This window comes from Myotis daubentonii, chromosome 12 (assembly GCF_963259705.1).
Source record: "Myotis daubentonii chromosome 12, mMyoDau2.1, whole genome shotgun sequence".
Taxonomy (NCBI): Eukaryota; Metazoa; Chordata; class Mammalia; order Chiroptera; family Vespertilionidae; genus Myotis; species Myotis daubentonii.
Window position 1 is genome coordinate 70328238 of NC_081851.1, and position 22792 is coordinate 70351029.

Consider the following 22792-nt stretch of genomic DNA (forward strand, 5'->3'; position numbering starts at 1 on the left):
CTATGATGTAAAGTGATGGTTGTCCAAAGGTTTCGTTGTTGTTGTTGATCTTTTTTTTCTGTGGTGGAACACTTTTTCCAATTAAGCCTCTCTAAGGAATATAAAGAACAAATAAAAGCTGTTCTAAAGGAAGGACAGCCAGGCGTGTATGAGTCAGTAAAAACTGGTTAAATTTTAGATTACCATTTGCATTTCTTGCGCCCTTAGAAGTATTATTTTCATTTCCTTATGTAATTAGTATATAGTCAGTGTGCCGCATAACGACATTTCTGTCCAAGACAGACCTTGTATGTGACTGTGGTACACCATATAGCCTAGATAGTAGGCTCTACCATCTCTGTGTAAGTGCGCTTTGTGATGTTTGCACAATGAGGAAATCGCCTGATGTTGCATTTCTCAGGAAGGATCCCCATCGTTAAGAGGCTCATGACTGTATTTTTTAAAGGTTGAGAATAGTAATAATTCAAATTTGTTACTAGTTGATGTTGCATGTTATTAGTCAAATTTTTTCTCACCCCTTAATTTGCTTTATGTTCATTTTATTCCTCATTTTTCTTTTTATAGGACCCAATGTTGTCTTCCAGTGTGAAAGCACCCCAGAGACCCACTATCCAAGTTTGACTCTAGCGTGGAGGCAGGGCAGGCAGCCCTGATCAAATATCTCCTACACAATCCGTTAACTTCGGTTCGAATGTTAGAGCCACTTGTGATTATTTCTTTGTGTTTCTAACTTACAGTTAACATTTATTTGTAACAAATGAAAGGATAGTGGGTCTTTGTGTGGCTTTCCCTGCTGTTCACTCTGGCACCCTTTAGCATTTTTCTCCTTTTTTAATTTGGTAATTGTAGGTCATTAGCATGCACATTGAGTTTTCCCCGACATGGTGGGAATTCAAACACACAAAGACCCACTATTTGCACAAACTGTTCTCGCTGGTTTGGAATGAGCTGCCATGCTTTTCTCTCTAATGTTATTGCAACTTGTATATTGATTACAGAATTCAGATTAAATTTGCTTATGTTTTGCTCTTATGTTTGATCGAATCCTAATTACAGTGAGCTTTTAATTGGTTCAATGTGATTTGTCCCCAGATATGCAGTGTTTAATTTGTTACTTTCTAATATGCCACTATTCAATTTGTTAAATTTAAAGGCCAAGAACTGGAAACAACCTTTTATGTATTTTCTGTGTATTTGGGGGTAGAAGCAATAACATTTTGGGGAAGCTTTTCTTATCTCAGAAGAAGACAGTGGCCTGTCCATCAGTATGTGCAGAATGGGATATGTTTCATCGGTTAAGTTGCCCAGGAATGAGCACAGTGCTGTGGTAGTGACCTTAGATCTTTATGTGCTGTGGACATGAAGATGCTGCATCATGTCCTGCAGCAGTTAGTTGTTACTTTTTCATTAATGAGCTAAAATGTATTATTTTGGGGGAATGAAAGCTCCCGTCACTGACCATCAGATATGAAACTTTCCCTAGCTTAGACTGAGTATTTATATCTACGATACATGTTAAAGTCAAAAATTCCTGTTACCTATTTTAACTAGGTGACCACATGTCTCAGGTCACAAAAAGACACTGGTTGACATTCTTCTGAATATATTTAGTAGAGATCATAAGGAATCTTTGAAGAGTTTAAATGCCCCTGAAGCAGGCACACAGGCTCCATCTGCCTCGTCAGGAATGAATTCGGGTGAAGGAAGGAGAGGTGTGTGTGCTGGCGTTCCTCAATGTCCGTAGAGCGCTTTGAGGCGAGAAGATTGACTTTACCGTCCAGAATTCTCTGGCTAATCTCTGTTTAACCACATTGGCTACTTTGGCACAGGATTTTATTTTTTCTTGAATGGAAACACTTTAATGATGCTAAACATTATTAAAAACTAATAAATGTGAGAGTACATAGCTAAAACAAAAAGGCATTTTAGTGGACAGTATTAAACTATTTTTGAAAATCAATGAGAAGCTTATGCAATTTATAATGTTTACAAACTGCAGTGCAATCTACTGTTTATGAATGTCAAAGTATTATCAGGAAACGTGTACATACAGTCACAGTCTTATTTCCTCACAGAGTTCTTTAAGAGTGAAATATGTTTTTATATCTTTGAGTTTAAGTTAAAAACATATATTGTGCAATATTTATGTTGATGTGCCTATACATTATAAATGAATGATTTCAGTTATACATTGCCTAAATCATAACTTTACAACACTTGAGAAAGAATCAACAGTTTAGTTACAACTTCACGAAGTTGAAATGTCTGTGTTCCAAAATTTTTCACATTATTGGGATGTATGGTGATTTGTAGGTGTGCTCCCTGGGGTAGGGATTTGTAATTATCAGACCAGCTCGATTTTTAGTATTTGGCATCATCATGATACTTTTAAAAAATATGACGTTAATAGAAAGCAATAATATCACTTTACAGGTGGAATAATAGATTCACCTGCAGTCAATAAAAGGGATAGTACAAAGGTTGTGTCCTTGTGAATTCAACCAATCCTTCAAATTGTACAGATTACTTGGTCTTGCCTTTTAATGTTCTGAGCTTTCTGCATTTGCATCCTTTAGTTGGGTTCAGATTATGAACAGTTACTTTAAGTCCATTATAAACCCTGAGATTAGAAATCACCACTGATAATTAGCCACATGATTTAGTATAACATTTCTGTATAATTATTTTTTGCATATGGACTTACCTAATATATTAATAAATTATTTCAAAGGTATTTTATAGTGCAGATCATTCACTTTTACACTGATTAAGTTTATTAAGAATGACATTCAGGTAGAGCTTAGCATCTGTAGTCAATTTGAAAAAACTGTATTCAAAGGTACCTATGGACTAAATCGCATAATGACATATTTAAGCTAAATGTCAGTCTGGGAAACGTATTTACTGTATTTACTGAAATACCTCTCCTTGTGTAGGTATTTTGTCATATATTTGAGAGAAAGCTAAAAAATAAAGGAAATAGGATGACATATAATCACCTGACCTTCTTAAAAGTGCATGCAATCCTTTGCGATACCTCATATTCTGCCACATACTTGCTTTCTTCCTCATGCAGTATGAGGCAGCTTTCAATTTACTTAGAAAACAATGTTAGAAGGAAACAATTTTAAAGTGGGAACACCACTGAATAAATCTGAACTCTGTAGGAGGTAAAGTTTATTTAAAAATTGTAGTATGTGAAAATCATTTTTAAGTATGTGATCAAATTTGATGGGTTTTCCAGCAGTAAAAAAATCAGTTCTAAAACCAAACCTGATTTTTTAGAAAATTTAAATCGGTCTTACTCATTGTAGAGTTTCCCCAAAAACTTTGTCTTAAAGTGTCATTTTAAAATAATAGAGCTATTAAAACAGTATAACTGCTATTTTAGTGTTCTAAAATACAGTATGAATACTGATAGTTTAAAGTAAAGAAAGTGGAGGAAAGAAAAGTAGAGAAAGAAATGCCAATTCCAGTCAAAGCTTTATTTGCCAAATTTTTCTTAGAATGAATTTTACCAAGTTACAAATTCTTGTAAATAGAATCTATAATGGAAATTCTGAGAGACTTCTGCCTAGCGTGGCATTGTGGGATGCTGCTGTGATGCTACTGTAATGTAATAAATTATTAAATTGTTGCAAAGTGCTGTTTTTTGCCTTAAATTTTTATTTTGTGTGTCTTAAAAACTATAGAATCAAACGTATTAAGATTTTAATGCTGGGCACGCTTGGCATGAGGTAATCTGTTTTTATTTTTACAAAGTTGTAATATAACTATGCAAGTGTGTTTATTAAAAGGACACAAACTACATTACTTGTATTGTGTATTTCTTTGGAAGCATCCTTTAAAATTTATTTTTGGTTGTTTATATGTAGTCATGATTGAATTTCTTTGGAATTTTTCTTTTTCCTTAATGTAGTCTCTGGATACAGACCAACAAATCCTTTATATCACAGGGGGCAAAAGAAATTTTTAAGTGGTCAAGATTGAAGTAATTTGATCCTAGACAAAATGTATTTCAAAAGCAAAAGAAATGTTGATTTGAAAGTAAAGGAAAATGTCTACTCTGTTACTTATAATTTGTACTGCAGCTTTTTTCTAAAAAGATTAGAACGAATTTACAAGTTGATAGTCATTGCAAATGTAATTAAGACATTTTAGTACAAAGGAAGTCTATATAAAAGAAACTGCCGTGAATGCTTAAACAGTATATTACACCTAAGTGATCAAGTTGCTGATTTCACCTCTACTGAAGAAAAAAAAAAAGAAACAGATCAAAATTCAACCCACCCATCAATGTTTGGCATAAATAACCTCTTTCCGTAAAAACCTTTCTACATCTCTGGAAAGTCATTCAACTAACTTGTATGGAGCGTTTGCATAAGGCCAAGATGTTACAATATGCCCAGAATATGGAAATGAGGGTCGGATGGTCCTAGCCTCAGGGAGTACCTAGCTCTGTGAGAGGATCTGGCACATAAGCAGGTATTTACTAGACACCAAGAGAGTACAGAGAAGGAATGCCTGATTCAGCCATAGATTGGTGAATTAGAGAAGACTTCCTGGAGGAGGCAACCACCAGATCCCTAGGTAAGAGTAGGCCAGATTAGAGGGCAGAATGGTGGAAAGTATGATAAAGACAAAGACAGAGTAGGTGCAGGAGTCGGGAGGTGTGATTATGAGCAGTTCACTAATGCTAGAGGTGGGAAAGCAAAGCCTGGAACAGGGAGAGCTCCTGAGGCTAAATCAGACATGCAGTAGCTTGGCTGCTCATTGTAATCCCCTGGGAAGCTTAACAAAGACATTGATGCCTGACTTAAATGGCCTAAAGAGGGCCCTCAGTACAGTGGGGCCTTGACTTACTGAGGGTCCCGACTAACGAGTTTTTTGAGATACCAGCTGCCTCTCTGCCGATTTTTTGCATTGATAGAGTAATTTGAGTTAACGCGCTCCCTCGGAGGAATTAAACTGGTAAGTCAAGGCCCCACTGTATGGGGATTTTTTTAGAGCTCACCAGATGATTTTGTTTTAAACATTCTTATTGATTTCAGAGAGGAAGGGAGAGGGAGGGAGAGAGAGAGAGAGAGAGAAAGAGAGAGAAACATCAATTATGAGAGAATCATTGTTTGGCTGCCCCCTGCACGCTCCCCACTGGGGATGGAGCCGGCAACCTGGGCATGTGCCCTGACCAGAAATCAAACTGTCACCTCCTGATTCATAGGTCGACAGTCAACCACTGAGCCACGCCAGCTGGGCTCACCAGATGATTCTGATATGAAGCCAAGGTGGAGAAAAAGTGACGAAACAGTTAAGAATTGTTTTTGAGGGGAAATTGGGGATTGGTGGGATGTTTGGGCAAGTGGAAGAATCAATATCTTGGTGACAGGGTGAATAATGGTGCCACCAAATGCAGTGAAGAATCAGAGTTGGGGAAGAAGATGAGTTTGGTTTTGACCACCAAGTTCCTGTGGGACATTCAGGTAGGACCGTCCAGCAGGCAGTCAGATATAACTACGACACACAGCATCAGATGTACATCAGCTGGGGGAATGAATAGGATGGTGATTGAGCCAGTAAAGGTAAATGAGATAACGGGGGCGGGGGGGAGAAAATCAGACCCCTTGAAGGTATTAGCAGTTAAGTGTTGGATAGTGAAAGAAACCCAGGGAGACAGGAAACAGGTTCCAGGAGAACAAAGATTATTGTGTTAATATTGCCACCATCTATACTAATAAAAAGGTACTATGCTAATTAGACCAGGTCTACCGGACATCTTCCAGATGTCTGATTTCCGAACAGTTAAGGGGCAACCAGGCCGGCAGGGGGGCAGTTAAGGGGCGACCAGGCTGACGGGACCAGTTAGGGGGTGACCAGGCCAGCAGGGGACCAGTTAGGGGGCAGTCAGGCCGGCAAGCAGAGGCAGTTAGGGGCGATCAGGCAGGCTGGCAGGGGAGCAGTTAGGGGGCAACCAGGCCAACAGGGGGGCAGTTAGGGGGCAACCAGGCCAGCAGGGGGGCAGTTAGGGGGCTATTAGGCCGGCAAGCAGAGGCAGTTAGGGGTGACCAGGAAGGCAGGTAGAGTGGTTAGGGGCAATCAGGCAGGCAGGCAGGCTAGCAGTTAGGAGCCAGTGGTACTGGATTGTGAGAGGGTTGTTCAACTGCCTAAACCTGCAGTTGGACATTCCTTGAGGGGGCCCGGATTGGAGAAGGTGCAGGCCAGGCTGCATGAATTTCGTGCACCGGGCCTCTAGTTTTTTATAAAATGAAGTCTGGCTGCACAGCCATCACTCATAACAGTAAAAAGAAGGAACGTACTTTTTATTGAGTACTTAATAGTCTGGGTAGCTTTCTAAGGTCCTCAAACGTATTACTTCATTATTAGTTTCTTTTTACAGATATGGAAGTTAAAACAGACCAAGTTACTTGTCCACGGTTAGATAGCTAGTAAGTGGTGGAGCTGCATCCTCCAGTGGTCTGACTTGAGTCCATGCTCTTAACCTCTCACTAAGGCAGAGTGTGCCGATATTGCCATCATTGAAGTTCCTGCAGTACAACCACCACTTGAACCAATGAGAAGAAAAGAGGGAAGTCTGCGGCATGCACAGAGTTTTCCCTGTAAAATCTGTACACAGAGAAGAGACAATGAGGCAACAACTGAATATAATAAACAAGGACAGGAATCCACAGGCATAGTACCCAGAAAGATAAAGCTGAACAAAATCACTTTTTTCAAGAACAGCTTTATTGAGATGTAATGTATATACCATACAACCCCCCCCCCAGGTTATAATTCAGTGGTTTTTAGTATATTCACAGAGTTGTGCAACCATTACCACACTTACATAACATTTTCATCACCTCAAAAAGAAACAATATACCCTTTAGCTTTCACCCTCCTATCTTCCTGTGCACCCCAACTCCAGCCAGAGGCAACCACTGATAACCTACTTACTGTCTCCATAGGCTTGCCTATTCTGGACATACCATGAAAAATGGAATCATAAAATGTGGAGGTTTTTTATATTTGGCTTATTTCACTTAGCATAATGTTTTCTAGATGCATCCATGCTGCAGCCTGGATCAGCGCTTCATTCCTTCCTATGGCCAAATAATATTCCATTGTATGGATATACTATATTTTGTTTTTTCATTCGTTAGTTGATGTATGTTTGGGTTGTTTCTACTTTTTTTTTTATTACAAAGAATGCTGCTATGAACATTTGTGTACATGTTTTTGTGTGGATCTATGGTCCATTACTCTTGAGTGTATACCTCGGAGTGGAATTGCTGGGTCAAATGGTAATTCTATATTTAACTTTTCGAGGAACTGCTAGACTGTTTTCCAAAGTGGCTGTACCGTTTTACATTCCAGCCAGCACTGTTATAAGGGTTTCTGTTTCTCCTCACACTTGCCACCACTTGTTATTATCTGACTTTGTTAAAGCCATCCTTTTGGGTGTGAAGTGACATCTCATTGTGGTTTTGGTTTGCATCCTCTTGATAACTAATGATGTTGAACATCTTTTCATGTGCTTTTTGGTCATTTGTGTATCTTCTTTGGAGAAATGTGTATTCAGATCCTTTGCCCATTTTTTTTTTTTTTTTTTTTTTATTGCTTAAAGTATTACAAAGGGTATTACATATGTATCCATTTTATCCCCCCGCCCTAGACAGTCCCCTAGCCTCCCCTATCACCCAGTGTCTTATGTCCATTGGTTATGCTTATATGCATGCATACAAGTCCTTTAGTTGATCTCTTACCCCCCTACCTCCTGCCCCCCAACCCTCCCCGGCCTTCCCGCTGCAGTTTGACAATCTGTTTGAGGCAGCTCTGCCTCTGTATCTATTATTGTTCAAAAGTTTATAATGGTCTCTATTGTCCATGAATGAGTGAGATCATGTGGTATTTTTCCTTTATTGACTGGCTTATTTCACTTAGCATAATGCTCTCCAGTTCCATCCATGACGTTGCAAATGGTAAGAGTTCCTTCCTTTTTACAGCAGCATAGTATTCCATCGTGTAGATGTACCACAGTTTTCTAATCCATTCATCTACTGATGGGCACTTAGGCTGTTTCCAGATCTTAGCTATGGTGAATTGTGCTGCTATGAACATAGGGGTGCATATATCCTTTCTGATTGGTGTTTCTGGTTTCTTGGGATATATTCCTAGAAGTGGGATCACAGGGTCAAATGGGAGTTCCATTTTCAGTTTTTTAAGGAAACTCCATACTGTCTTCCATAGTGGCTGCACCAGTCTGCATTCCCACCAGCAGTGCACAAGTGTTCCTTTTTCTCCACAACCTCTCCAGCACTTGTCGTTTGTTGATTTGTTGATGATAGCCAGTCTGACAGGTGTGAGATGGTACCTCATTGCTGTTTTGATTTGCATCTCTCGGATGATTAGTGACTTTGAGCATGTTTTCATATGTCTCTTGGCTTTCTGAATGTCCTCTTTTGAAAGGTGTCTATTTAGGTCCTTTGCCCATTTTTTGATTGGATTGTTTATCTTCCTTTTGTTAAGTTGTATGAGTTCCCTATAAATTTTGGAGATTAGGCCCTTATCAGATATGTCATTGGCAAATATGTTTTCCCACACAGTGGGTTTTCTCGTTGTTTTGTTGATGGTTTCTTTTGCTGTGCAGAAGCTTTTTATTTTGATGTAGTCCCATTTGTTCATTTTTTCTTTAGTTTCAAGTGCCCTAGGAGCTGTATCAGTGAAGAAATTGCTTCGGCATATGTCTGAAATTTTCTTGCCTTTGGATTCTTCTAGAATTTTTATGGTATCCTGTCGTACATTTAAGTCCTTTATCCATTTTGAGTTTATTTTTGTATATGGTGTAAGTTGGTGGTCTAGTTTCATTTTCTTGCATATATCTGTCCAATTTTCCCAACACCATTTATTGAAGAGACTATCTTGGCTCCATTGTATGTTCTTGCCTCCTTTGTCAAATATTAATTGAGCATATTGGTTTGGGCCGATTTCTGGCCTTTGCCCATTTTTTAAAAAATTTTTCTTTATTGATTAAGGTATTACATATGTGTCCTTATCCTCCTGTTGCCCCCGGACCTCCCCATTTGTGCCCTCACTCCCCTGGTGTCTCTGTCCATTGGTTAGGCTTATATGCATGCAAACAAGTCCTTTGGTTGATCTTTTCCCCTCCCTCCCACCCTCCCCTGCCTTTCTCTGAGGTTTGACAGTCTGATCGATGCTTCTCTGTCTCTGTATCTATTTTTGTCATCAGTTTATGTTCATTATATTCCACAAATGAGTGAGATCATGTGATATTTATCTTTCTCTGATTGACTTCTTTCGATTAGCATAATGCTCTCCAGTTCCATCTATGCTGTTGCAAATGATAGAAGTTCCTTCCTTTTTACAGCAGCCTAGTATTCCATTGTGTAGATGTACCACAGTTTTGTAATCCATTCATCTACTGATGGGCACTTAGGCTGTTTCCAGATCTTCGCTATGGTGAATTGTGCTGCTATGAACTTAGGGGTGCATATATCCTTTCTGATTGGTGTTTCTGGTTTCTTGGGATATATTCCTAGAAGTGGGATCACTGGGTCAAATGGGAGTTCCATTTTTAACTTTTTGAGGAAACTCCATACGGTTCTCCGCAGTGGCTGCACCAGTCTGCATTCCCATCAGCAGTGAAGGAGGATTCCTTTTTCTCCGCATCCTCACCAGCACTTGTTGTTTGTTGATTTGTTGATGATAGCCATTCTGACAGGTGCAATATGGTACCTCATTGTCGTTTTGATTTGCATCTCTCAGATGATTAGTGACTTTGAGCATGTTTTCATATGTCTTTTGGCCTTCTGGATGTCCTCTTTCAAAAAGTATCTATTCAGGTCCGTTGCCCATTGTTTTATTGGGTTGTTTGTCTTCCTTCTGTTAAGTTGTATGAGTTCCCTGTAAATGTTGGAGAGTAAACCCTTATTGGAGATAACATTGCTTTGCCCATTTTTAAATTGAGTAGTTTATCTTCATAATCGCTTCTTAAGCTTTTTTTTAAACAAGAACAAGCTTTGAAAGATGTGCTTGAGAGAGATGTCTTAATGCTGTTGTCAAAAGGAAAAATTACTTAAAGAGATTGATAAAATCAGCCCTAGCAGGTTTGGCTCAGTGGATAGAGTAGGCTATTCAGTAATACTGATTAAAAAATATATATGTATATGTATATGTGTATATGAAACTCCTATTGCCCCAGAACAGTACTGTATTCATAAATGTACTGATACAAACTGCTGAAGTATGTGGAACAGTAGGTTTGAAATTGGCCATTAGATACCAGCTACTGAGTACGTGTTGGACAGAGGAGAGGTCTAGATAAGGGACCAGTATGTCACTTAGACACAAAAAAGAGTTAACGGAGAGTTAAGGCCCTATTGGCTTTTTCGTGTCTTTGAGCTATTTGGCATTCAGAATATTTATACTAAACCCATTTATCCTCTAGAATTCAGTTAAGCAAACATAAGACCAGGTTAATTTTTATACTAGTACATGCTATTGTCAATGGTTTGCCTCCAAAAGGGTTGCAATGTAAGTCCATTTAAAATGGCCTGGCATTTCAAAGTGTAAGACTTGACTCAAGAGACCTAGATTTAGGGATTTGGTAGCTCTGCATTCTACGGTAAGTCACTTAGCCACCAAGCTTCCGATTCTCCACTTATGCATACACTAGGGATCAGAGTTAGATCAGGTATTATTCAAAGGAATGGTCAAAGGTGGTGGATTGTCATACACAGGTTGGTAACCGTTATGTTTATTGTTAGAACTGAAAGTTCTGTGTTGGGTGAGCATGAAGAAACTCCTGTTTCGTGACATCTCTTCATAATATTCTGACTAGTACATTAATTCCCTTGGTTGAGCTGGTGATCTTACTCTGGCAGACTAGAAGGGATACAGATATCAGCTTGAATCAACTGCTTTCTGACGCCAAGTCTTCTCCTATGTCTTACCACTGGGAGGTCTTTGCTGTCTTTTAGGCTAATGATGTTTCTCACCAGAGATTTAAGAATAAAAGCAAATTTCTTTATCCACTTGCACTTATCAACAGAGTTGATTTGGGAAGTTCTAGAATTTTTTTAAATTGTGAAGCCCAAATTTATTTCTCTTTTAAAGTGCTTGAGAGACTTTTAAAAGGCCCAAAGGCATCCCGGTTTAATTTAAGATCACCCTGAGATGGTGTCCATCCATTTCTCCTTTAGTGAGGCATCAATTTGATCCTTGTTAACGAAACACCTCGATAATTCTAGTTGGATCGTGGCGATTTCTTATGACTCCAAGTTATCTGTCATCAATGGCCATCAGGTTGAACGATGAGGAACGTAATACCATAAATCATCATAAAACATCTGCAGATTCTACTTGAATATCCTTCCTGCATTATTCTTCACAACCAGGCCCAGTGATGATCAATTTGAGTAGCGGAGACCATGATGAGTGTCACCTGCAAAGATGGCATTAAGTGCAGCTCTTTCAGAACAGAAATCAGCCAACACCCTTCAAGATGAAACACCAGCGATAGCCAGATGACTTGCTTTCTGTTGGTCCACAGCATTAGAATACAATACAAACGTCTTCCCTTTTTTATGCTTAAATGAGCAGCCTCACACCTGAGGACGGTGAACTTGACAGGCAGCATAAAAGACAGGAGAGTTTAAAAAATTATTCACAAAGTATTTAAATTTCCAAAACAAAATCACAAATATCCATATGTCTTCCTGGTGGCAGCATGCTACCTGGAACATAGCTTGCACTCAGTAGATATTTGCCAAGTGGATAAAGGCTATTCTTTCATAAAACAAGGATCGCCAGTCATGTTCTAGTGCCCTGATAAAACTTCAGTATTCACGGCAGCCTTCAGAAAATGCACAGGTTAGTCATCTGGACTTACTGTTAAAATCTTGTCCTTCCACTGAGCTTAACACAGTGAGATTGAAAACCATTATGTGATTTTTCAATCAGGTTGCTTACTTTTGGGCACACGGAGAATAGCTTTATTCAGTGGCGGTGCTCTCCTCAAAGTGGACAAGGACTTTTTAGGACTTGATGACACAATCTGAACAAGTCCCCTTTGTACTAGTCATCACAAATTGTCTTTTGTCCTTTACCTTTCGGAATCTTTGCAGATCTCTCTCCTCCCCTTTCATAAGCATTCCGCTCGCCTCTCGTTCTTGCTTGCGCTGTAACCTAGAACGGTTGCCCCCAACTACAGTGGGACAAGTTTCACAACCATTATACATTATTCACAATTTGTCTCTCAGTCTCCATAGCCGAACACTAATGTTGGGGGTCTTGTGGCCCAGCACACCACTAATTGTTTCTCTGGAACTTTGACCCAATAATAACCATGATCTCTCATTTTTCTTACTTTCCTATTCTTCCTGTCTACCAGAAAGAACTTGCCAGGAAGTTTTCATCATTCTCACTGCCTATAGTTAATAGTGATATACGGTCTCCCACAGCTCAGAATTTATCTGCATATCACATTCTATAAATACTTGTTGAAGATCTACCATGTGTCAGACACTGGGATACAGCAGGTTGTAAAATAGACCATGGAGTAGGGTAAGACAGAAAACAAACAAAATAAGTAAGTATGTGTAGGGTCTTAGAAAAATAAAGCAGGCTAGGGAAAGGGAACGCGGGGAGGGTGGGTCCTGACACCATCTTACACAGACCCGTGAAGCCTGTTGTGTCTTTTGTTAATGAAGCCTCCCCTGCCGCTCCTTTATATTTTGTATGTGTAGCTTTCCCAGCCCTGGTCACATTTCTGTAACGTTAGGTGTCTTTGTAAACAGCATCTGGCTGAAGGTTTCTGTTCAATCTAGAACAAGCATGTCAAACTCAAAGGCTCACATGGGCCAAATAAACAAGGTTTAAGTGTATGTGGGCAGAAAAAAATCAAAGGCTTCAATTTTCATAGAAACATAGGTTTATTTCGATAGAGACATGCTGAATACAAGGGGCTGAAATAAATGAGTCATCGTTAACATAAAATAATAGAACATTTTAATAGAAATTAATATTTTTTCTTGAACATTAACTTACCAGACACTGAATAACTGCACACATTTATAAGTGTAATGCAAATAAAGCTATTTTAGCTGTTCTCTGAAAGCAAAATATTTCCTGTTGCGCACACCAAACAAGTCAGTACAAGACTAATGATGTGGCAATTGGCTGTTAAAATATTCGCTGCTAGTATTAGTGGAGAGAAATGATGCGCCTGCGCATAAGGCGTGTAAGGGAAATGAAGGCAACACGATTATAGTAATCAGTCATTAGCGAACGTGTAGTTTGTTATTAATAATTATGTATAACGGTATTATAAAAATTAAGTTACAAAATTTTTATTAAAGTGTTTCTTACATACCGTTATATTGGCTGGGCTGCAAAAATATTCATTGTGGCTGAAACCGGTTTGGCTTAGTGGATGAAGCGTCGGCCTGCGGACTGAAAGGTCCCAGGTTCGATTCCGGTCAGGAGCATGTACCTGGGTTGCGGGCATATCCCCAGTGGGAGATGTGCAGGAGGCAGCTGATCGATGTTTCTCTCTCATCGATGTTTCTAACTTTCTCTCTCTCCCTTCCTCTCTGTAAAAAATCAATAAAATATATTTTTAAAAAAATATATTCGTTGCCGAAACCGGTTTGGCTCAGTGGATAGAGCATCGGCCTGCGGACTGAAAGGTCCCAGGTTCGATTCTGGTCAAGGGCATGTACCTGGGTTGCGGGCATATCCCCAGTAGGAGATGTGCAGGAGGCAGCTGATCAATGTTTCTCTCTCATCGATGTTTCTAACTCTCTATCTCTCTCCCTTCCTCTCTGTAAAAAATCAATAAAATATATTTAAAAAAAAAAAAATATATATATATATATACATACATATATATATATATATATATATATATATATATATATATATATATATACATATATATATATATATTTATTCGTTGTGGGCTGCTTGCGGCCCACAGGCCGCAAGTTTGACATGCTTGATCTAGAGCAGTGGTTCTCAACCTTCCTAATGCCGAGACCCTTTAATACAGTTCCTCATGTTGTGGTGACCCCCAACTTCATTGTTACATATTGAACATAATTAAAGCACAGTGATTAATCACAAAAACAATATGTAATTATATATGTGTTTTCCGATGGTCTTAGGCGACCCCTGTGAAAGGGTCGTTTGACCCCCAAAGGGGGCGCAACCCACAGGTTGAGAACCGCTGATCTAGAATCTCTTTCAACTGGCAGATTTAAACTATTTATTTTACAGAAATATTTACTATTTTATTTATATTACCTTATTGTATATTTTGTTTATCATGCATATTCTTTGCTTTTTTTTCAAAATTCGCCTTGAATTTACACCAACCTAGTCATTATTATTGTTTTATACTATCAATAATTGTTTTGATTTTTCATATATTTGCTAGTCTTTGTGTTCACCATTCCTTTTCCTTTTTTTAAAAACCATTCCTTACACCTTTTTTTTCCTTCTTATTCAGTTTCCTTCTTCCCAAAATGCAATTTGTAATAGTTCCTTTAGTCACAACTATAAGTGGTAAATGCTCTCAGACTTCACCTGAAAATGTCTTTATTCCTCCCTCATCCATGATAGTCTAATTAGGATTCTAATTTGACAGGGTTTTTTTCTCAACAACCCCTATTGTTGGCTCAAGAAATGAGCAACCATTCTGATTGTTGTTCCTGTGTAGTTATTTTACTTTTGCTTTCTGTTTTAATTTTTTCTTCCTCCTTTGTGTTTTGCAGTCTAAGGATCCCCACCACCAAAATCAGGAGTCATTGTTCCTCTTAAATCTGTGGAGTTATATCTTTCATCGGTTCTAGAAAGTTCTCAACCATTGTAATTCAGTATGACCTCTTCCCATTCTTTTTATCCTCCCATCCTAGATTCCTATTAGATTTTGTTGGGCCTTGTTATTCTGTCGTGTGTGTGTGTGTGTGTGTGTGTGTGTGTGTGTGTGTAATCTTAAAGATAGAAAGGGAAACATTGATGTGAGAGATAAACATCAGTCGATTGCCTCCTGCATGTGTCCTGACCTGGGATTGAACTTGCCACCTTTTGGTGTGCGGGACGACACTCCAATCAACTGAGCCACACCAGCCAGGGATGTCCTCTGTTTTATGTTTTATGTATTTTATAACCTGTTTTATGTTTTCTATCCTTTTGTCTAAGTAGTTTCTTCAGCTCTGTTTTCAGACTTACTAATTCTTCAGATGTGTTGGATCTATTAATTTATTATTTCCATGATAATGTTTGCCATATTTATTCATTTCTTTTTCCAATCTGCCTATTCCTTTTATTGAATCTGCTTAGGGTTTCCAAGCCCTTCATATATGTCTTGGGTTATTTTAAACATACATATTTTATATTTTTTATTCTATATTTTGTTCTATATCTTATGTTCTTGGGGTCCTGATCCTCATTTTTTTATTTATGGTGCATCATTTGTTGTTTTTTGTAATTTTTAATTTTAACTCACATTTAGTGAGATGGTTTTTCTGTGTAAATCCTGCATGACCAAGGCTGTGAGAGCAGTTGTATATTTTCTTTAGCCACGCACCTAAGGGTATCACCAATTTTTGTGTTAACAAAGTTCCCAATCTGAAGTGTGGAAAGAGAAGAAACTTTATTCGAATAAACAGTTTGCAAACTAGAGGAATGCAACCTCCAGGGAAATTGAAAGTGCACTTCACCAAGATGAAGGGAACAGCTGCTTTTTAGAGAGAAAGTTCTCACCTTGTTTCCTGATTGGTCCATTTTGATGCAAATGAGGAATCAAAATACCACAATTCTGGTAGTTCCAAAAAGCATGGTTCTGATTGGTTGGAATCATGCATTCTGATTGGTCAGTGTAGATGCAAATGAGGGTATTGTCACACAGTTCCCATTGGATGGGCAGATCTCAGAGCCCACTGGTCAAGAGAGGATACTGGGAAGTCCTTTCTAACAGTTGATGCAGACAGCAAGAGCACAGTGGGGAGGCCGAACGTTCGGCCCATAGCTTTTCCCTGAAATGCAGCGTGGGTGAGTGGCCCCTGTCAGCAGTGGCTGCTAGACCCTCGTTAGGAATCTGTGCCCAGTTGACCACGAGCTGTCCTTGGAAGATATATTCCTTCTCCAGGTCCACATGTGTTGATTCATCAGTGAAGGACTTCTTCAACTTCAAACTTGTGTGAGATGCAAGCCCCGCATTTCTATTCTTTACCAAGCAGAGACTAAAAGCTTTCTTATAATCTGGCAAGAGATTTTTTTTTTCCTAGTCTGCCTGGTAGTCTTCAGTCTCCTGCCGGAGCCTTCTCTCATTGGGCAAGTGCAGGCAGACACCAACTAAATTAGAGCTTACAAAAGCAGCCTGGGGGTTGGCCTTTGTGCAGGAGCAGAGCAGGGGAAAGGTGAGGAGTGGGTCTGGGGAAAATATTTCCTGACCTCTGCCAAGTTTGAAATAAAGGAACGGTGTTAGGCACAGTCCCTGACTGCATTGGGAAAGACAGGCATACCGACAATATACAGATGAGCTACAATACAAGCTACATCTTGTGAAGTGTTAAAATACAGACACACACCAATTCCATCGAAACAAAGGAGAGGCAGTCTGGGGTAAGAGAGACAGGATGAGAAAGGTTTCCCCAAGGTAGGATCACGTGAGCCGCACCGTGACAGGTGGGTAAGATGGCTCTGTGCAGAGACTGTGTGTAAAGCACATCATGAGGTCGGGGCTCAGGCCAGGGTGGCTAAAAGGTGGTGGTGGCTGCATGTGGAGACTCCGGCACCCGTGCCACCAAGCGAGGGCTTCCTCCTGCAAATATCCAGCCACCGAGCATTCTGTTCGGTCTGAACATAACAAAATAATAAGAAATGTTGCAGCTGGCTTGAGCTGTTCAATAAAAATATAATGTCAGTCACAAATGCACCCCCAAATGTAATTTTAAAATTTCCAGCAGCCACACTAAAAAAAGTAAAAAGAAACATTAATGAAAATAATTTTTTTCTTAACCCAGTATTATCCAAAATGTTAGCATTTCTGTTTTTTAATATTTTTTTGCATTTAATTTTTTTCAATTACAGCTTACAGTCAGTAGTAGTTTGTATTGGTTTCAGGTGTACAGCATAGTGTTTAGACAGTTGTGTGCTGTACAGAGTGTGCCCCCTGATACTTCCAGGACCCACCTGGCACCATACCCGGTTATTACCATCGTACTGACTGTATTTCCTATGCTGCAGCTTACATCCGTGTGACTGTCTTGTAACTACCGATCCGTACTTGTCCATCCCACAGGAACAGTTTAGCGTGTGATCAGCTACTTTACACCCTGGGTTTTCTGTGCGAGGTCTTTGCACTCGGCCTTTGTACGGGGCATTGTACGCGGGCAGCACTTCTCTGTCTGGGCGGCCACAGTTCCAGTGCTCCGTAGTCCCACGTTGCTATGGCTGCCACATTGGACGGTGCAGGGACAGAGATTGGCAAAGGTGTATTCTTCCCACAAACCCTGACTCCTCCGTTCTCAAAAGGCACTTCCCCTCTCCTCCAAAACGAGGGAACCCTCTGGGTTCATCACACGACATGTTCCTGAGGGCAGGCCCCTCCCAGGGGAATCCCCAGGCTGCGGCATTGTCCGAGTGCATTGAACTCCCAGGAGAGCAGGGAGCCTGGAGGCAGGCAAGAGGCACAGGTACAGAACAAAGCACCAAGCACCGTGGTGATGAGAGTCACAAAGGCTGGGGGCGGGACTCCTCCTGGGGTCAGTGTTGTGGGCAGGTGGAGGAGGTCACTGGATTTGGTAATGGCAAGGTCATTGTTACCTTCACCAGAGCAGTGTCCATGGAGCAGGGGGACAGAAGCCAAAGTACTCGAAATTGGTGAAGTGACAGGGAGAGCTGGGGGGATTGGCCATTTGGCTGTGAGACCAGAGCGAGGGTGCTTGAGGAGGGAGTGGGGTAGGAGGGACACTGAACCGCGCGTCTGGGCTAAAAAGGAACCCGTGGATACTGACCCTGGAATTGTGAGCATGGGGAAGGGTCCTGCAGGAGAGGGTCGGTTCAGGATGCTGGCTGGAGGGAGGGATTGACACAGTCCCATCCCTAGGCACAGGAGGGAAGTGCAGGGGCGCGTGAGCACGAAGGGAAAGGGGCATCTTCCCTATCATCTGCCGGAAGAACATCTGAAAGTGAAGGGCAGGGTCCGGATGGAAACTGGAACAGAGAATGACATGCAAAAGGGCCAGCTAGGGGGTGGGGTACAAGACTGTCCCCAAGTCACCCTGATAAAGTTAATGTCACATATGTCCCAGCCTTAGAAAGGGTAAAATATCTGAGATGCTCCCTATTATTCTGAGGCGCAGAACAGATAGAGAGGCCGATGCTGGTGGGTTTTAATGTCATCGCTCCCCAAAGCGTGGCACACGTGTCCAGGTGGCACACAAGCAATGACATGCAGAACAGCACCCGAGAGGACTCACTGTAAAGGTCATTTATTATTAGAGGAAACATAACCAGTGCATCCGATCCATAGCTCCCTAGACGTTTAACTCAACGTGAGTACATTTAGAGCAGTGGTTCTCAACCTTCCTAATGCCGCGACCCTTTAATACAGTTCCTCATGCTGTGGTGACCCCCAACCATAAAATTATTTTCGTTGCTACTTCATAACTGTAATTTTGCTACTGTTATGAATCGTAATGTAAATATCTGATATGCAGGATGTGTTCATTGTTACAAAATGAACATAATTAAAGCATAGTGATGAATCACAAAAACAATATGTAATTATATATGTGTTTTCCGATGGTCTTAGGCGACCCCTGTGAAAGGGCCGTTCGACCCCCAAAGGGGTCGCGGCCCACAGGTTGAGAACCGCTGATGTAGAGGAAACGGGTGAATGAATAACTAATAGTGGAGCTGGAACATGGGTGTGGTGGAATGCGCATGACTGAAACTTGTGAAATTCTAGTGTAAGAGAGGAGGTCGCCTTAGACTGCTCTGCTGGCTTCCATCGGAGTCGGCTGGCAACTCGGACCCGTGACATGGACCGCATCGGGGTCAGAAGCGCTCCGTCCGGTGTCAGCGCACACCGCCTCCTTGCGACTGACTGTCCGGTCTGACAGGCATGTGCCTGCCCTGCTGGTCCAGAACCTCAGTCGTTCCTGCGGTTCTCCCTGGTGGAACCGAATAAAATACAACCCTAGGAGAAGCTTGATGATTGTGAACATGACAGAGGCACTGTTTTCTTCTTGGTAGCACCAAGCCTGCCTTATTCAATTTTCGTTTTACTGTGAGAGTACTTTTTTTTTAAAGCTGTTGGCAACATGTGCAAAAAATAGAACAGCTGCCTTCATTATAACTACCAGTAAGCCCCAATCTGTACAAAGTATATAAATATTCACAGGCCACCAGAAAAAGAAAGCCCCTTTATTTTTTATTTTTTTTTAAATATATATATATTTATTATTATTATTTCAGAGAGGAATAGAGAGATAGAAACATCAATGATGACAGAGAATCATTGAACAGCTGCCTCCTGCATGCCCCCTACTGGGGATGGAGCCTGCAACCCAGGCAGATGCCCTTGACTGGAGGCCGACGCTCTATTCACTAAGCCAAACCGGCTAGGGCAAGAAAGCCCCTTTAACAGCCCAGTCTGATCCTGGCATTTTCTGCCTCTGTGGCTTTGTCTGTTCATTCCCAGTGCTGGCCAACCACCTCCCCGTGCGGTACGGCTGCATCTGTCCAGACGCTGCCCTATCCACCTGGGCACTGCCCAAGGCTGCCCCTTCCTCCTGCCGCCCTCCCTGATTGCCTCTCCTTCAGAAGTCACCCACGCCTCCTTCACTTTCTCTCTCCAGCTTGTAGACCTGCACCTCTTGCTGCTTGGTGCTGTAGCTGTTGGGAACTACCTGCCTTTTCTTTCTGTCTGAGACCTGAGCTGTTTTCCCCTGTCGGTGTGCACCAGCTGCTTACCGACTGGTTCTGGATTATGTCACTTCCCAGTCTGACATTTCGTTCAGCTCCCATGTGCCTGTAAATCGATCCCCCTCTCACCCTGACGTGAGGCGGCTCGTGTGAATCCCAGACCGCCAGTCCTCGTGGGTTAAGTGGTCTTGTTGGGAACCGGTGGCTGCTGGGAGCTGTAGGTTTCCTGACGTAGCACTTGACTTTGAGAAAGCTACAGAAATGTTTCTCAAACACGTTTTAAGCCGCAGCTCACAGTAGGAAATACATTTTACATCCCCACATATGTACCTACCTAACATTTTTCAGAGAACAGTGCTTGCACGTGACAGCTTCTATTTACAAAACTAACCGGATATCGTGACCGGTGGGGAGCTCATGACCTGTGGCTTGACAAACACTGGTCTGAAGCATGTGAGTCATTTAACCATTTCAGTATCTTTGGAAATGTCTTGAGACGTGAGACTGGCATAGAGTCTTCACAAGCTCAGCCCACTGCTGATCTCTCTGAGAATTTTGTTTAAATCCTTCATCCTGTCATTTCCTCGTTGGAAAGGAAATTGACCTGTTATAGGTGTTGCTGATTCGCTGCTTGGGAGCCCCGAGTGGTCATTGTCCGCAGGTGTGCGCCGCCCGCGGAAGGCCCGGGCTCTTTGGAAAGCTGTGTAGTTCCTGCGAGGCAGCATTTGGAAACCCAGCGCATCTGCTGACAGATTTCGGTTTTCTGCAGAGAAGATTAAAGTACTATTTTGAAACGCTACCCTGTGTTTCCATAGGGTGTGCTGATCTCCAAACGCTGGACACCATGCAGCCGATGGAGAGGAAGAGGCAGGGCTACATCCACGAGCTGATTCAGACTGAGGAGCGGTACGTGGACGACCTGCAGCTGGTCGTGGAGGTGAGGGGCCCGGCTGACCGGCTCTGGGAGCGGAGGGGTGGGGGCCTGTGAGTTCACAAGCAGTGACGGGAGTTCTCACCCTCTCAAATGCTTTCCCTGCCCGTTGGAGAGGGCTCAGATCTGAAGCCAACTTTTTCCCAGATTAGGTAATTCAGAGTGGAGAGAGAGAGAGAGAGAGAGAGAGAGAGAGAGAGAGAGAGAGAGAGAGGACGCACAAGAGGCACTCAGGCGCCTCCGTCGGAAGTGGTAGAGGCCCATCTGGGAAGGACAGGGTACCGAGTAGGTGGGAGGGCACTAACTTTATTTACACTGCTGTTTTGACACCTGACATTGTCATGAACCCTGATGGAGGAATTATTAAGCAGTGGGAGTGTTCCCCTCACGTTTGTATCCGTTTGGAAAACCAGCGAGGGCCATATTGTAAAATATCTCCCAATTGCCATCTAGTCACTGTTTATGTTTGTGCCGGTTGAGGTCAGCAGTGGCCCCTATGCTGACAACGGCTGTTAGCGTGGTTCTTCAAGATGATGTGTGTTTGAGTAAATAGAGTGAGGCTTTATAGTTTTGTTTCCATGGCTTTTAGTTAAATAAACCACCTAAGGAGACCAGGGGACCCCTCCTCCCCCAACACACACGCACAGGCTCAACAGGTGCATCGTCTGCCTGGCCATGCGCCTCCTGGTAACAGCACGGAGCAGAAGCTGCAGCCTCCTGAGCCTGCCTTTCACCTCCCTGTTTGCGTGGTTGTCAGTCTTGGGGGTGACATAAGTCTCCGCTGTTTATTTTGCTGAACTTCGACAAACTGCTCAGGGAACGCTGAGGTGCTCAGCCTGACAGCGGGCCGCCTTCACCAGCTCCGCAGGCTGTCGGTGCAGGTGCTGCGTGCAGGAGTTCCTTTCCCCTCCGCAGCGGCCAGGACAGAGTGTGAGAGCCACTTCTCCCGAGGCGATGGCCGGACTCAGTCCTTAGGACCCCCCTGATAGGAGCCCAAATGGCAGTCAGTAGGGAAGCCAGAGAGGTTAACCATCATAAACACGTTTACTTAGGAAGACCATGATCGGATTAGCTCGTGTCTGAAGGTGTTGTTTGATGTAGACCTCATAGGTTGTAAATTCACACTTCAGCCAACTTTTTCCTTTCGTGTTTAAAACTTAGGTTTTTCAGAAACGGATGGCAGAGTCGGGCTCGCTCACCGAAGGAGAAATGACCTTGATCTTCGTGAACTGGAAGGAGCTCATCATGTCTAACACGAAGCTGCTGAAGTGAGTGCAGAGCCTCACCCCTCGTGGCGCCACCCCACCCGTCCCCAGGCCCCAGACTTGCGCACGGAACTCCCCGCAGGGCCCCTTAGCGAAGGACCTTCCACTGTTCTCTGCTCTCTCGGGCTTTTCATTTTATTATTATGGTATGAAATGCCCTGTAACTGTAACATACCTCATTATCAAAGTAAAGAAATATAACAAAGAAAATACTTTGACGAGACAAAGACATTAAAGCATTAAACACACTGTATCAACATATACTTGACTCTGTCTTGGGTGGAGTCAGAAGTGGCAGCTCCTGGCCCACACATAATTGGCCAGTTGGGCAGCCCCTCGGCCACTCCTTGGGGAGATTTTCCGTCCCTGTGCCCGTGCGGACAGACTCCGGGGAGGAGGATCAGCGGTCCCAGCTCTGGCTGCCTCCTCCCTCCTGGGGCCCAGCAGCTGTCCTGGGCAGAGGCTCCCTCCCCCTCCACACCTGGCCCTGTGGGCTCTTGCTCCCTTTGTCCCTAGAGCAGCGGTTCTCAACCTGTGGATCGCGACCCCTTTGGCGGTCGAACGACCCTTTCACAGGGGTCGCCTAAGACCACCCTGCATATCAGATATTTACATGACGATTCATAACAGTAGCAACATGACAGTT

At 42.2% G+C, this 22792-nt stretch overlaps 1 protein-coding gene across 8 annotated transcripts in view; it reads left to right on the plus strand.

Moving 5' to 3' along the window:
* ITSN2 (intersectin 2) overlaps nucleotides 1-22792 on the plus strand; it is a 108539-nt gene that overhangs the window by 74656 nt on the left and 11091 nt on the right. For 7 of the 8 annotated variants that reach the window (XM_059660415.1, XM_059660416.1, XM_059660414.1 and 4 more), the window contains 2 exons: nucleotides 20766-20887; nucleotides 22043-22149. In XM_059660415.1, the coding sequence (XP_059516398.1) occupies nucleotides 20766-20887; nucleotides 22043-22149 (229 nt within the window). Of the gene's footprint in view, nucleotides 1-564; nucleotides 3811-20765; nucleotides 20888-22042; nucleotides 22150-22792 lie in introns of those variants that run through there. The other variant, XM_059660423.1, reaches the window with a different exon arrangement.